General features: G+C 43.5%; 2 protein-coding genes across 2 annotated transcripts; both read left to right on the plus strand.

Moving 5' to 3' along the window:
- Positions 1 to 2859: 2859 nt before the first annotated feature.
- Positions 2860 to 7342, plus strand: LOC147613786 (uncharacterized). Its single transcript, XM_086781306.1, has 3 exons — positions 2860 to 2969; positions 3060 to 3678; positions 7302 to 7342. The coding sequence occupies exons 2-3, from the start codon at positions 3228 to 3230 to the stop codon at positions 7340 to 7342; spliced, it is 492 nt and encodes a 163-aa protein (XP_086637432.1). The 5' UTR covers positions 2860 to 2969; positions 3060 to 3227.
- An 801-nt stretch (positions 7343 to 8143) lies between these two features.
- On the plus strand, positions 8144 to 10706 carry LOC147613787 (large ribosomal subunit protein uL3-like). The gene is made up of 4 exons (XM_086781778.1): positions 8144 to 8328; positions 9053 to 9163; positions 9262 to 9566; positions 9866 to 10706. Exons 1-4 carry the CDS (start codon positions 8244 to 8246, stop codon positions 10529 to 10531), a joined length of 1167 nt encoding a protein of 388 aa, XP_086637904.1. The 5' UTR covers positions 8144 to 8243; the 3' UTR covers positions 10532 to 10706.
- The last annotated feature ends 5381 nt before the right edge of the window (positions 10707 to 16087 follow it).

Genomic DNA, 16087 nt, shown 5'->3' on the forward strand with positions numbered 1-16087 from the left:
CTTGCCGCGTTACCGACTAGTACCGCTACGGCGTGCCATACTTACCATAGGACACAGACTAGCCGCGTTACCGACTAAGTGCCCCAGGGTAAGCACCATTCCGAAGAATGGCCTTACACACACACCAGTCATGTGGCGGGCCACCCACATCCTGCCGCGCATTGCGACAATGGGCGGCTGCCCGCATGAACTCACCCACACACACATCCCTCGTGTGGCGGACCACCCACATCCTGCCGCGCATTGCGACAGTGGGCGGCTGTCCGCACGAACACACCCACATACACACACACACACACACACACACAAGTTTCATTACCTGTGTATGCTGTCAGCAAATGAACTCCCAAAGGGCTCCCCGGGCCCATATATATAGGAAATTGTACCCCGCCGGGCTAGATGACGACCCCGCAGGGACCCGCCGGGTTTTGCTTTATCCCGGCGGGCCCGCCGGGTATAGCAAAAGCCCGGCGGGATTTTATCCGGTTACCAGGTCGCTTGCCACCGGCTTTTTTGAGAACATGTTAACATGTGAACATGTTAATAACATGTTAACACATGTTATTAACAAAAAAAAATTTGTGATCACGTGAATATAAAATCAGAGATCTCAGCAAGAAAAACATTCATGTCATCATCTTCCTGCATAATCTTCAATTCTAGCTCTTTACGCAGGTAAGAGATTTTTGCCTCGTTACGACCTGCATACAAACCAGCTAGAATATCCCAAGCCTGTTTTGCTGTTTTAGCTGAACGAATATGTGGGGTGATGTTACGTTTGACAGAAAGTGCAATCAAGGAATGAGCCTGCGCATCTTTACCATCCCAACGAGCTTGTTCAGCAGTGGGTAAAACAGCAGCAACAGTAGAGCTGCTAGAACCTGCAACATCCTCAACAGATCCTACATCCACAGAACTTGGACGTACATCCATACCCTGCACAATGTTCCACACTCCTTTTGCAACCAAAACATGCTGCATCATGTATGCCCAAAGTGGCTAGTTGCTGTCTCCATCCAGTTTGTCTTCAGCAGACAACATGCGAAATACATCATTGCTGTTATCAGCCATGGCCACTGACTGAAACTGATGCAAAAGCTACCTGTAATGAAGCAAAGACTGAACAGAAAACAACTTGTGCTATGTAGCACGGTCCACAATAGAATACGTATGCCTGTTTTGCAGAAAACTGCACTGTCGAAATTTCTGCAGAAAATGACGAAAACACCTGTGCAGAACTTGAAATGCAAAAACGGAGCCCGAAACGACCTTAGATGCAATTTCTAAGAACGCAAAGCCCAACAGGCTTATTTACAGAGTATAGGGACCTGCAAGCGCTCGTGAAAGCTCACCTCAATCGGAGAACGTGAGTCGGAGGGTACTGGTAGTGTAGCCCTAGAAGCCGATGCCTGCTCTGATACCAATTGTTGGAATTAGGGTTGCAGGAAAGCACACCAAGCTTGAAGAAGAAGAAGCAAGAATGCACACAACACAAAGTGTATTAGATTGTGTCAATGTACAAAAGATAAGTTAGCCCTAGTATGATGGGCGTATATACAAGCCGGGGGAAAAAACCTCCTAAAGAGGGAAAAAGTGCCCCGGCGGTCCTAAGTGTGTTCACACACATCACTGCCTATGTATATGGCAACACCAAAATGCAGCATTCTTTTTTTTTTTTGGTCCTTTAGCCCTTTCACATTCCATGTACATCTAGAAAAGCCAGAGTCTTTCTTCATAGGGGAGTAGTTTTCGGTACCATGTCGACTTCCTCCTCCCTTATCATTTGCTCTTTTTGGATTTCCTTCTAGGCTTCCTCAACAATAAAGTCAAATCTTTGTTCAAAGGACGGGCGGCTATGACTATCCTTAAGCGAGTTAAATGGGTTTAAGTATAAAACAGGGCTCAAGCTTCCTTGGGAGTCAGATTTATTACCCTTAGCCCCTTGATTACCTTGCAACTTCCTAGCTTCCTTCTTAGCTTGTCTCACACTAGATTTTCCTTTCACTCTAACCCACTCCCCCTCCTGGCTATCCTCTCTCAATTCATTCATCACTTCCTTGCCCTTTTGTTCTTCCTTCTGATTCCCAGACGCAGAGGTATTTTTACCCACATTAGTTTTATCCCCCTCCTTCTCCTCACCTTCCTATTTTTTTTTAAATGTTCAAGGAAATTTTTTGCAATGCAAACACTATTGGCTTGTCTACCCACTACATCATCACTTGGAATATACAACACCGGACCAAGGGAGAAAGCAATATCCCATAGAGCTGGTCTCAGCCAGGGAGAGAGACCTATCACTTCCACCCAAACAAGACAAGCATTCCGAATACTTTTGTTAATATCAAAGAGGGGGTCGAATGGAAACATATACACAAGACCTTGACCCAGAAATAAAGGACCTTTAGCAAATAACTCAGTCACAGCTTGGTCCTTAACAAAGAGGACATTGAAAAAACCTTTTCCTAAGTAAAACACTTTGGAAACAACATTTTCATGTAGTACACTTTCTTGAAGCCACTTCCCTAGCTCCGCCTTGGACGGGGGTTTACCAGGGCAGAACACAAAAACACTGCACATGGAGAAAAGCCCCACTTGCTTTCTAACAAGCTCTTGATTAAGCTTCAAACATACATTCTGCTTCAATTGAGTGTTACCATATTATAGTAGTGATGTGTGTGAACACACTTAGGACCGCCGGGGCACTTTTTTCCTCACTAGGAGGTTTTTTCCCCCGTGCATTGTATATACGCCCATTATCTTCTAGGGCTTGTTATCTTTCATTTTTGGCACTCATAATACACTACTGTGTTGTGCTCAAGCTTCCTCATCTTCTTGAAGTTGTGTGTGCATTCCTGCAACCCTAATTCCAACAATTGGTATCAGAGCAGGCTTCCTCCTCCCGGGCAGCATCACCGGCACCTGCCGCTTCATCTCCTCCGATTGCAACGAGGTTTCACGAGCGTCTGCAGGTTAGTGTATGCCGTGGGTGAGCCCGTAGGGCTCGTTTTTTTCAGAATTTTGATCTGAAGTCATTTCGCCCTCCGTTTTTGCATTCCAAGTACTGCGCAGGCAAAATCGTCCTACTGTGCAGATTTTCTGTCAAGTTTAAAATCTGCAGGACAGGTGCCCATTCGTCTGTTTTGGGCTGTGCTACATAGCACAGGTCGATTTTATACAGGTTTACCTCTTACAGACAGCATTTACATCTAGTAGTACAGTCATTGGCCATGGCTGACAACAATGATGTATTCCGCATGTTGGCTGCTGAGGATAAGTTGGATGGCACCAACTATCCATTGTGGGCATATATGATGCGACATGTATTGGTAGCAAAGGGGTTATGGAACATTGTGCAGGGTATTGATGCACGTCCTATTGTGGCTGGGAATGCTGCAAACACATCAGAAACAGGTACTGTTGATGATGGTGCAGGCACAAGTGCTGTAGCAGCTGTTCGAGAACCACCACTTTCAGCAGAGCAGATTCGTTGGGATGGTAGAGATGCGCAGGCTCATGCCTTGATTGCGCTGTCTGTCAAACGTACCATTATCCCACATATTCGCTCCTGCAGGACTTCTAAGGATGCTTGGGATGTACTTGCCACATTGTATCAGGCAAGAAATGAGGCTCGTGTTGCTTACCTCCGAAAACAGTTGGAGAATGAGCATATGAACGAAGGTGATTCTATGGATAGCTTTTTGACAAAGATCAAGGATTTCAAAGAGCAGCTCATTTCTGCAGATGAAATCCTGTCAGACAGTTCACTTGTGCAGACTGTTTTGAATGGTCTACCAGATTCTTATCAGGGTTTTGCTTCCACTCTTCGCTTGATGATGAAAGGCAATCCCAATGCCTTATCATTTGAGGAGTTAGTTTCTGTTTTGCTGCAAGAAGACCACAGTCAAGGCAAAACAGGAATAATATGCGTGTCGCAGATCAAGCTTTCGTTGCTAGTCAGAGAAGCGGGAAAGGTAAAGCTGGCTTTTCTTCTAGTAAGCAGAAATCTGCAAATACTGCGCAACCAAAGAAGGAAGACAAAGATGAGAAGAAGGGTGACAAACAGAAGACATTTTGCAAGTACTGTAAGGGAAATGATCATGTCATCAAAGCGTGTCCTAAGCTGGCTGCGAAAGAGGCTAAGAAGAAAGAGGCTGGTATGGCTGCTGCAGATGCCTCTCCTTCTAACAATGAATCTGCTAATGTTGTGCTAGATACAGAATGGGCATTCAATGCGCAGTGCAGTTATGACCCATCTTTGCATGACACATGTATGTCTGCAGTAGATTCAGATGTATGGTACTTTGACAGTGGTGCCACGAAGCATATCACCTCGCAGCGCAGTTCATTCACTTTCCTTGAGTCTGCTCCCACAGGGAATACTGTCACTTGTGCCAATAACTCCTCTTATCCCGTTGAAGGAGTTGGACAGATTGTGCTGAATGTTGCAAATGGCAACACCTTTACACTTTTTGATGCATTGTATGTGCCAGGGATCAAAAAGAATCTGCTGTCAGTCTCCGCATTTGCCAAAACAGGTTTGGTTGTAAAATTTGTGGATGACAGATGTACTGTTCATGATCTCTCTTGTGGTGACATCATTGTAGCATCTGGTTCACTATGTCGAGGGCTGTATAAGCTCAATATGGATGGCAAATGTGTAGAGGATTCAGCATGTGCTATTATGGATACGCAGGCTATTTCAGATGCAAAACTGTGGCATGCACGTTTTGGTCATCTGAATTTTGCAAGTTTGCTGCGCCTGCAGAAATCTGAAATGGTGTCTTCTTTGCCTAAGCTTGAGGCACCTGTCAAGCATGTTTGTGAGGGCTGCATATTGGGTAAAATGCAGCGTGCTTCCTTTCCCAAAGATGGATCAGTGAGAGCTGAACGCAGATTGCAGCTTGTTCACAGTGATGTTTGTGGTCCCATGCAAACTCCATCATTTGGAAACTACCTTTACTTCGTGACTTTCATTGATGATTTTACCAGGCATGCATGGGTATATCCTTTGAAGGCAAAGTCCGAAGTGTTTTTGTGCTTCAAACAGTTTTTGGTTATGGCTGAAAATGTGTCAGAAAGTAAGATGGGCACCCTCCGTTCAGATCGAGGGGGGGAGTATATGTCTTCAGAATTTAATGCATTTCTGGCTGAGCGTGGGATAAAACACCAATGTACAGTGCCGTATACACCACAGCAAAATGGTGTGGCTGAGAGAAAAAACAGGTCTCTCATGGAAATGGCAAGATGTATGGTTAAGAGTCAAAGTCTACCACATGGTTTTTGGCTTGAGGCTGTCATGTGTGCCACTTATGTACTAAACAGGTGTCCCACCAAAGCATTACAGGTTGTCACTCCATATGAGGCTTGGCATGGCCGCAAGCCATCTGTTGGCCATTTACGTGTTTTTGGTTGCCTGGCATATGCATTAGTGCCTGTGCAACATCGCAGAAAATTGGATGACAAAGCTGTCAAATGTATTTTTGTTGGATATAGTGCTGAGAGCAAAGGCTATCGTTTGTATCATCCACAGACAAAACGCATTTTGGTTAGCCGTGATGTTGTATTTGTGGAAGATGCAGTTCAGCCCTTGGTTTCATGTACTAAGGAGACAGATATCAGCTCACGTGATGTCTATGATACATTGTTGCCTCTTTTCAGTGGTGCACAGTCAAGTGCAATACCTCATGAGGCAGTTTTTCAGCCTATGCAGGTTTTAAATGATGGCACAGATCAGCCTATATCTGATGCAGATGTGCATGATGCACTTGAGGATGAGAGACAAGAGATTGAGGGCTCTAGGAATATGCCTAGATGGCTGGTGCAGACTTTGCGTGACAGCAAGTTGGATGCCCCTTTGTCTAGTCGCACTCGTTCTGGCTCTCATGGTGCCTCTTATGCGTCAGATTGTTATGCATTGGCTGTTTCTAGTATGTGCGATGAAAGTGAGCCTGTTTCATTTGATGAGGCACAAAGTTCAGAAAATTGGATGGCTGCTATGCAAGCAGAATACGATGCTATTATGAAGAATGGTACATGGTCTTTATGTGACTTGCCCCCTGGCAAGAAGGCCATTGGCACTAAGTGGGTATACAAATTGAAGCGTAAGCCTGATGGCACAGTGGATCGCCATAAGGCTAGGCTTGTTGCAAAAGGTTATGCTCAAGAGAAGGGCATTGATTTTGATGAGACTTTTGCTCCCACATGTCATATGACCACTGTTCGTAGCATCTGTGCATTAGCAGCTCATAATGGTTGGAATGTACATCAGCTGGACATAAAGACTGCGTTCTTAAATGGAGATTTGCATGAGGAGGTGTATGTATCGCAGCCTCGTGGTTTTGTTCAAAGAGGGCAGGAAAACAAAGTGTGCAGGTTAAAAAAGGCTTTATATGGTTTAAAGCAAGCTCCACGAGCTTGGTATGAAAAAATACATGCATATTTGACTGCACATGGGTTTCAGAATAGTCCAACAGAAAGCACTTTGTATGTTAAACGTGTGGATGGTGTACATCTAATCATTGCTCTCTATGTCGATGACATGCTGCTCACAGGACCAAATGAGAGTCATATTGCTGATTTTAAGGCTGATTTGAATGCCTCTTTTGAGATGTCAGATTTGGGGCATTTGCATCATTATTTGGGGATACAATTTAAGCAGTGTGATGGAGGTATTGCTTTGTGTCAGACAAAGTATATTGAAACATTGTTGCGGAGATTTGGCCTTGAAGACTGCAAGCCTATTGCTACTCCAATGGAGACAGGTTTGAAGTTGAGTCTTCATGATGCTGGAGATCACTTTGATGTCACACTCTATCAGACAGCTGTTGGTTGCCTCATTTATGTATGCATTACGAGGCCAGACATTCAGTTTGCAGTCTCACAGGTGAGCAGATTTATGCATAGCCCAGGCATTACACTACTGTGTTGTGCTCAAGCTTCCTCATCTTCTTGAAGTTGTGTGTGCATTCCTGCAACCCTAATTCCAACATTGAGAACATAGTCTATCATTCAGCCAATCAGGCACACTCTTTTTCCTGGTGAACTCGACCTCCGCTTCCTCTCTGCATCTCTTCATCTCTTCCTGAGAGGCAGGTTCCCAATCACCCCACCCCCTTGCGCCCTCCTCAACATCTTGGTGCCACGAATTGGGAAACTCAGCCATGCAAGCCCCTTCTCGTCGACCACCAGTCGACATACGGGAGGCATGCAATCACATGAGTGAGATAAAATCCAAATTCGATCCCACTACACCACTCCTTCACACACGTGTCCGCTTTTGCTATATGATACTTCTATTGCAGGTCAAATTATCTTTAGAAGGCTCTGTGACCTTAAAAAATAAACGTTGGTCCTGGCATTTGTATAATTTTAATGTCATCACCTTTATATTGACTCGCTCTACTCGCTCTACTCGCCTGTGAAAATCACAGGCGACAATGGAATGCATAAATGGAAAATCCCGATCCATAGTTATTTTTTAAAAATTGTTTGAAAAATTTCTATGGAAAAAAAATATCATCATCCTTCGTCAAATTGCTACGGTCATCTCCACCCCTCTGCGGCGCTCATCATCGTAAGATGGCGGGGATTATCGCGGAGACCTGAAGGACGAGCGTCGAGATGGTATCTATCGACACATATACAGATCAGAAAAAAAAAACAGCACTCGAGATCGTCTCTCTCTCTCTCTCTGTGGGTGCCGGCAGAAGTAAATCAGTCGTGGACAAGTGCATATATAGATTACCTCTCTCTCTCTCTCTCTCTCTCTCTCTCTCTCTCACGATGCGGGCGCAAGTAAATCGTCTCTCTCTGTCCTGGGCGAGCGCATATATAGATTAGCACTCCAGATCGTAACTCTCTCTGCCTCTCTCTCTCGTGGCGTAGGCGAGAGAGGCTTAGCAAAGGAGGGTGAGCAACGCGCAGTCGAGCAAGCCCCGGGGCGTGGAAAACCGCTTTCATGAGAGAGAGAGAACCGTTTCATTTCTTTTGTTTTGCCTATAATGTATTAAGGTCTCAGAGGCCACCCCAAACTAATGTACATCCAAACTAATGTATTGATTTTTATTTATTACTCATTGTGTGCCCCTATTTTGATTGGTTAAAAAAATCAACATTTAAACCTAATATAACCTAAGCAGACATATTAGTGATAATTTGTAATTACGAAGAAAACCCTAGGTGAAGGTTTTGTAACTGGCATCTCAAAGGAGGAAGGGAAGAAAGGGAGAGGCAGAGCAAACGCCATGAGTCACCGCAAGTTCGAGCATCCCCGCCATGGATCCCTGGGCTTCCTTCCTCGCAAGCGTGCCCGCCGCCATAGAGGAAAGGGTAGGTCAATCCCTTCAAGTCTTTGTGTTTTTGTATGTGTCTGTGTGTGTGCGTGCGCGCGCGCGCGCCCGTGGGAATGGTGTGTTCTCTCTGCTGTTGCTGGCCTCTCTCCTAGAGGGTTTTAACCTCTAGGGCTTACAATCCCTCCTGGGCTGAGCAATCCTATGGCTTGCCCTGCACAATGGTAGGGTTTGGGGGTGTTAGGGCTTCTAGAGACGAGCGCTATCTTCGTGATCTGTAGTTTACTTTCCAAAGATTTAGCTTAACTCAGCGTTGTACTCGAAGTGATTTGCATGACAATGCGAGGCTTTGCCTCAGGCTGGAAGGTACGCTAAGCAGGAGTCAACGAATAGATCATGGGTGGACATGAAGATAAGAGACTGAGATTCTTCTATGGCTGGTTGGAGAGTCAGTTGCAGACTGAGGAGGGTAGAATATTCCCTGGATGGGTGACCCGCCCCGGGTGGATGCCCTTTATGAGAGTTGGCTCTTTTGTTTTAGGTTTTCAGAGGTTCTGGATATTTAAACTGTAGGTGCACGTGGTTCTACCCTTTCCCAGTGCCACATTATATCAGTAAGGCCTTAAACCTCTCATGAAACTGGGAGATTTATTCTTAAGTAGAGATCAGGTTGTCTCTTCAGTTGTTAGACTTGAGTCATTTGACATTTCTTGCCTTGATATTTCTACGAACAGTTTGATACCATATTGTTTCCCCTTTCACAGTGAAATCGTTCCCCAAGGATGATGCTACCAAAAAACCTCATCTTACAGCCTTCCTCGGCTACAAAGCGGGCATGACCCACATTGTGAGGGAGGTGGAGAAGCCAGGATCAAGTGAGTTTTTTTTTTTTGGGGTGCATTCAGCCTCGTTAAATTTGTGTTTGTCGAAAATGAATGTCTGTTGTTGCTAACTCATTTCTGCAAATCTCCAGAGCTTCACAAAAAAGAGACATGCGAGGCTGTGACGATTATCGAGACTCCACCTATGATTGTGGTTGGGCTCGTTGCTTATGTTAAGACCCCTCGTGGACTGAGGACTTTGACCACTGTGTTTGCTCAACATCTGAGTGATGAGCTCAGAAGACGCTTCTACAAGAACTGGTACAAGTCCAAGAAGAAGGCGTTTACCAAGCACTCTAAGAAGTATGAGTCGGAAGAGGGGAAGAAAGATGTGGAAGCTGAGCTGGAGAAGATGAAGAAGTATGCAAGTGTCATTCGTGTGCTTGTTCATACTCAGGTTAGTGGTCCAGGCAGACGCTCTAGTCTCTAACCAGCCTGCTCATCATGCCTGAAATCCTGTCTGCTTATCACGGCAGCACTCATGTCTTCTCAACATGTCGTCGTTCATGTTCACAGACTCTCTAGCCTCTAAGCAGCCTGCTTATCATGCCTGAGTCCTTACTGCTTATCATGGCCGCATTCATGTCTGCTCAACTTGTCCTCTCTTTATGCCCGCTCTTCTTATGGCTGCATTTTTACCGCTGACTACCATTCATTTGTGTTTGCTCATCATGTCTGCATTTATCTGTTGTGCAGGTCAGAAAGCTGAAGGGTATTAAGCAGAAAAAAGCCCATCTGATGGAGGTTCAAGTAAATGGTGGTACAGTGGATGAGAAAGTTGACTTTGGATATAAGCTCTTTGAGAAGGCGGTGCCAATTGACAGTGTTTTTGCAAAGGATGAGATGATTGACACCATCGGTGTCACCAAGGGTCATGGTTATGAGGGTGTGGTGACAAGGTGGGGTGTGACAAGACTGCCCCGCAAAACCCATCGTGGTCTTCGCAAGGTGGCCTGTATCGGAGCATGGCATCCTGCCCGTGTGTCTTACACTGTGGCTAGAGCTGGTCAAAGAGGCTACCATCACCGAACTGAAATGAACAAGAAGATTTACAAGATTGGGAAATCTGGGGATGAGTCTCACAAGGCGGCCACTGAGTTTGATCCAAGTGAGAAGGGGATCACCCCTATGGGTGGTTTTGCACACTATGGTATAGTGAAGGAAGACTACATTATGCTCAAAGGTTGCTGCATAGGCCCCAAAAAGAGAGTTATCACTTTGAGGCAGTCCTTGTATAAGCAAACTTCTCGGAGTGCGTTGGAGGAGATAAAGCTCAAGTTCATCGACACATCTTCAAAGTTTGGACATGGGCGGTTCCAAACCTCTCAGGAGAAGGCCAAGACTTTTGGCAGGGTGAAGTGAGTTTTAGCATCTAGTTGCACAGAGATGATGACTTTTGATCCAAGTTATTTCTGGGAGGGTGTGCACTGGGTTTCTGGACTGTTTTTAGTTGAACGTTTCCGTCAGATGGCAAATGAACTCCGTTCATTATGAAAGTACTGAAATCTGGCAGTAAGTTTTGTCTTTTGTTTTTAAATTGCAGTAGATTATGTCTGTTGATTCTGTTTTCAATTTCGGGTGCTGCTGGAGTTTGCTAGGATTGCTTCAGCAGATGGGTGCCATAGTTGGGCGATTCCTTGGAGGTTGCCTCCCCTACCATCCTTCTGTTACAGTAGAGTAAATGAAGTGTTGGATCTTTTTTTTTTCCACCATTCATGGAAGTTTTCTCCCTATTTCTAAAAGCTTGGCCCTTGTACGTGCTTGTGATGTGAAACCTGTACCGGCATGTTACACTGTGGCCAGATTATCTGTAAGCGGTGTTTGAGAAAAAGGATATGAGCACTTGTGAAATGAGGCACTGAAGATCTACACCCAATGTCATTCAGTCCTAGAGCCCTTCTCACTGGTGGAGGGAAAAGGTCAGAACCTCTAAGTAGAATATTAAACAATGATGGCCAACATGATCTAACCTGAATAAAGCAGAGGAAATGCAGCTATTCGATATCTGAAAACCATTATATATGTTTAAGATAACTAAAATAGTCTGCTTGTATTCAGTTCCTTTGGAATGTGCATTTCACTTGTGAATGTTTTTGTTGACAAATGGTTTTGGGGGCAGTAAGTTGTGCTGGTGTACAACTCACAAATCCCATTTGCCATTGTTTTTTTGGGTTTTATAGTGATTGAAAAATATCTGATGCAATTGATCAAAGTCAATGATGAAAATTGGCAATTGAAATTAGCACAAAAGCCAGAAAGAAAGTAGGCTGAGTTTGAACTGAAGAAATCGAAGAATGGCCTATCTACAAGTCCGAGGAATTTATCCAAATGCATCAAGAATTAGTTGGCACACTAGGTGCGGGTGAATATATTTCTCATTGCAAGACCTTCAATTGGTTAATGCATAAGCTTGTGTTTGTCTCATCATTTATTTCACTTTTCAAGACTTTTGAAGTGCCTTATGGCTAAGTCTGCCTTTTTTTTGGCCTGGCCAAGTTAAGTCAACATTCCAAATGTAAAGGAATGTGTCTAGGCTCATAGCTCTTAGCTCACGTGTCTACGTTCACGTATACATGTCCATGTCTCTAGGCTCGCGTTTCTTGGCTCATGTACGTAGGTTCACGTCTCTAGGTTTGTGTCTCTTGGCTCACATGTTCAAGTTCACTACGCAGGTTCATGTCTCTAGGTTTGCATCTCTTGGTTCACATGTCTAGGTTCACACGCATCTCTTGGCTCATGTGTCTAGGTTCATGTATACAGGTTTACGTCTCTAGACTTGCGTCCCTTAGTTCATGTGTCTAGGTTCATGTCTTTAGACTCACGTTTGCAAGCTCATGTCCTTTTTGTATGCACTTGGCTCATGTACTTCCTTTATATGAAATAAGTCTACTGAGGACACAAAAATCTACGCCTATGAGACAGGGTTGGTGTGTAAGTGTACTTTAATTCTCCAATAATGTAGGAATTGGGCCTATGAGACAGGGTTAGTGTGTAAGTGTATTTAATTTCCAATAACCACAAAGAAATTTGTAATTGGTACATATTATATGACAAGAAAGTATTCCAAAGACATGAGTAGGTATATCCATATGAGTCTTTATGGTAGTAATAATTACTCCATACTATATAAGGTATACATGTTAGCCTTCTACCTCCGAGAAGTTCATGTGTGAATTGAGCTAATCAGAGGCACTTTTTACCCTATGTAAGAACACACCCTTAGTGTGTTAGAAACCATGTCAGCCCTAATGCTAGGGCCACTAGAGTTGTACTCCACTCACTTATTATATCATTAGAGTAGATTCCAGCTATCGCTACTATAATCTCTATCAATCTTTGAGCTCGTGTACGTGTTTTGTCTGAGTCTGTGAGCATCTTCTTTCACATCCAACATTGATATCAAAGCTTTGTTGTTCTGTTTCTGCTCCTGTTGATCTTTATCTCCTTGGCACCACCACTCGTTCTAGGTAAGATCTTGCTTTGCATACTTTCAATCAGATCTAGGGTTTTGCCTTGTTTTGTACATTGGCATTACTTTTGTTATTATTGTCATACATTAGGCTCACACCCACACTAGCTCTTCACTCAGCTTTCAATAGAGGTTTTCAGCTAATGCTACTCTTGATATTGTTGTTCAATCATTCAATTTTCTTTTGACATTAGATATCTGTGTCCGTCAGCTTTGAACTGTCAGCTTCTCAGCATTCTTCTTGAGCATTTGACTTTTGCATCAATTGATTTTACTTTGTCAACTCATTTAACAGCGTTAATCAGTATTGACTTATCTGTAGCTCAACCCTTTGATTTCTACATTCAACGCCTAACTTTCGGCATTCAACATTTAGCGCTTTACTCTCCGCTTTCAGTGCGTGGCTCTGGGCTTTCAGCATTCAACACTTTGCTCTATATTTAGAAGTCTTATTTTTTGTCTATGATTTCCTATCTTCAAGAGTCAGCGCTTTGTATTCCGAATTTAGTAGTTGGCCAGGTTTACTTTTCTAGGTGGGGTTTACTTTCAACGTAGAGATGTATACCTTTGATGAGTTGGTGGTCTCCTTCTTTAGGAAGAACAGTCTCGTTCCAATAGGAATAATATGCTCACTTCCAATCAGGCATTTGCTGCCTCCCATCGTGGCAAAGGCAAATTTGGGGCTCCATCTCGTGCTAAGCCTAAGGGCAAAGCACTAGCCCAGTCACATAACCCGAAGCCCAAAGAGTAGCCGGTTGAGAAGAAGAAGAGATGCAAATTAATGTTGAAATCCTGGTCATGTTTTAGAGGACTGTCAAAGAAGACTGAGAAGAAGAAGAAGTAGTAATGACTAGCTGCAAAACGACAAGTGACAATGTAGAGGAAGAAAATTTTACGCAGCATGATGGCTATGCACTGACAGTAACATGTAGTGATCTACATGCCTCTTGTATGTTTTTGTCAGATGCTGACTGGTACTTTGATTCCGGTGCCATTAAGCACATTACTTCATGATGCAAGTAGCTGTTTTCTACCTTGAGAGATGTTCTGTCACACGTGGAACAGTTTTGTGTGCTAACAATGTATCCTATGCCATCAAAAGCATTGGCAATGTGGCATTGATTGCATGCTTTGGGGATCCTTATACTCTTGTTGACACCTTATATGTACTCGAAATCTGTAAAAATTTCATTTATGTCTCAGCACTTGCCAAAGCTGGCTTGAAGATTCAATTTTATGATCATTGTTGTTCCATTCATGACAGAACTGCTTCTGATGCACTTCTCTTGTTTGGTACATTGTGCAATGGCCTATACAAAATTGATATGTATAGTAGGAGTATTGATCCTCATGTAGATGACTTGACTATTTCAATGACACAAATTCAGCGTGACTGAGATTTGGAATGCTCAGTTTGGTCACTTAAATTTTCCATCTCTTCTGTGGTTACATCATCAAGCTATGCTTCATGAGCTATCGCCTATTGTGCTCCCCCACAAGCATGTATGCGAGGGATGTATACTGGGAAAGATGCATCATCAGTCCTTTCTGAAAGATAGCACTGTCCGTGCTACTTGCCCATTACAGCTTCTTGTGGTCCTATGCGGGCTCCCTCTTTTGGTAAACATCTATACTTTATGACTTTTATTGATGACTACACCCACTTGTGCTGGGTGTATGGTTTAAAAGTCAAGTCAAATGCCTTCTTAGCTTTCCATTAGTTTCACTGTCCGTGGTGCTACTCGCCCATTGTAGCATGTACATAGTGATATCTATGGTCCTATGTGGGCTCCCTCTTTTGGTGGACATCTATACTTCATGACTTTTATTGATGACTACACCCGCTTTTGTTGGGTGTATGGTCTGAAAGTCAAGTCAGATGCCTTCTTAGCTTTCTGTCAGTTTCTTCCTCTTGCTGAAAAATGTTTGCAATTATAAGCTGATGACATTGTGTACCGATAGAGGGGGGAATATTTGTCAAATGAGTTTGCTGCTTTCATGTTTTCCCATGGCATTTCTCACATTGAGTGTACTATTCCTTATATACCACAACAAAATGGTGTAGCTATCAGAATCAGGCACTCATGGAAATGGCCAGATGTATGCTCAAAAGCAAGGATCTTCCTTCTAGATTTTGGCTTGAAGCGATCATGTGTGCCAATTATGTATTGAACCGCTGCCCAATTAAGGCTTTCAAATCTAGGATAGCTTATGAATCTTGGAATGGCAGAATTCCAGTCATTACTCATATGCGTGTATTTGGTTGTCTAGCTTATGTGCATGTACCTACACATCACATGCATAATCTTCAAGCCGCCAAAGCTTTGAAATGTATCTTTGTGGCAGAGTGAGAGTAAAGGATATCGGTTGTATGTTCCATCTAGTTGGAAGCTGATTGTATAAAGAGATGTCGTCTTTTGCTGAATATGCATCTCAATCCATGCTCTCCTATTGGATACTACAGCCATCCATTGATGCCTTGGATGTATTTGATACATTGTTGCCTTTGTTTGGTACTGGTGCTGACTCCTCTGAACCCACCTTGGCTCCAACTAAGCCACCTGCGCTACAGCCCATTAGCAGATTCAGTAGTTCAACAATATCCCTATTGCTCTGGATTAGAAACCCTTTAATATGGATGCCTTGGGTGATTTATTAATTGAAGAGGATGAATCTATTTGTGATTATCAACGGATTTTGCACTAGCTTCAGGCTACTTTGCATGACAGCAAGCTGCCTGAACCTTTGCCACAGGTAGGACATGAGCTGCCTCTAGAAATGCATCTCATTTTGTAGACACAGTCCTTTTTGCTAGTGCACTGAATGAGGAACCACTTTCTCACTTTTGATGCCTTGGAGAATGATAATTGGGTTTCAGCCCCATGCATTCAAAATTGGATTCCATTTCTAGAAATGATACATGGGAGTTTTGTGATCTGCCTACTATTGGTGGCAAGCATGCTATAGGCACCAAGTGGGGGCTTAAGCTAAAATGGAAGCCTAATGGCTCTGTTGATTGTTATAAGGTTTGATTAGTCACCAAGGGCTATGCCTAGAGGGAAGGCATTGACTATGATAAGACTTTTGCACCTACATCATGTATGACAACCATTCTGACTCTAGTTGGTTGCACATAAAGGTTGGAATGTGCACAAGTTGGATGTCAAAACCATATTTCTGAATGGTGATCAACAAGAAGAGGTTTATGTCACACAACCTCTTGGCTTTGTTCAGTAGGGTGCAAAGTATCAAGTATATAGAGTGTGTAAAGCACGATATGGCCTTAAACAGGCTTCTCGTGCTTGGTATCAAAAGATACATGCATACTTGCTCTCTTTCCTGTTTCAGAATAGTCCCACTTAAAAGCACTCTTTGTCCTTAAAGAAAAGGATCATCTTCTTATCCTCAATCTTTATGTGGACGATCTACTTGTGATAGGCCGCCCTAAC

The sequence above is a fragment of the Cibotium barometz genome, chromosome 43, assembly GCF_041138505.1.
Source record: "Cibotium barometz isolate CiBa-2024 chromosome 43, ASM4113850v1, whole genome shotgun sequence".
NCBI classification, from domain to species: domain Eukaryota; kingdom Viridiplantae; phylum Streptophyta; class Polypodiopsida; order Cyatheales; family Cibotiaceae; genus Cibotium; species Cibotium barometz.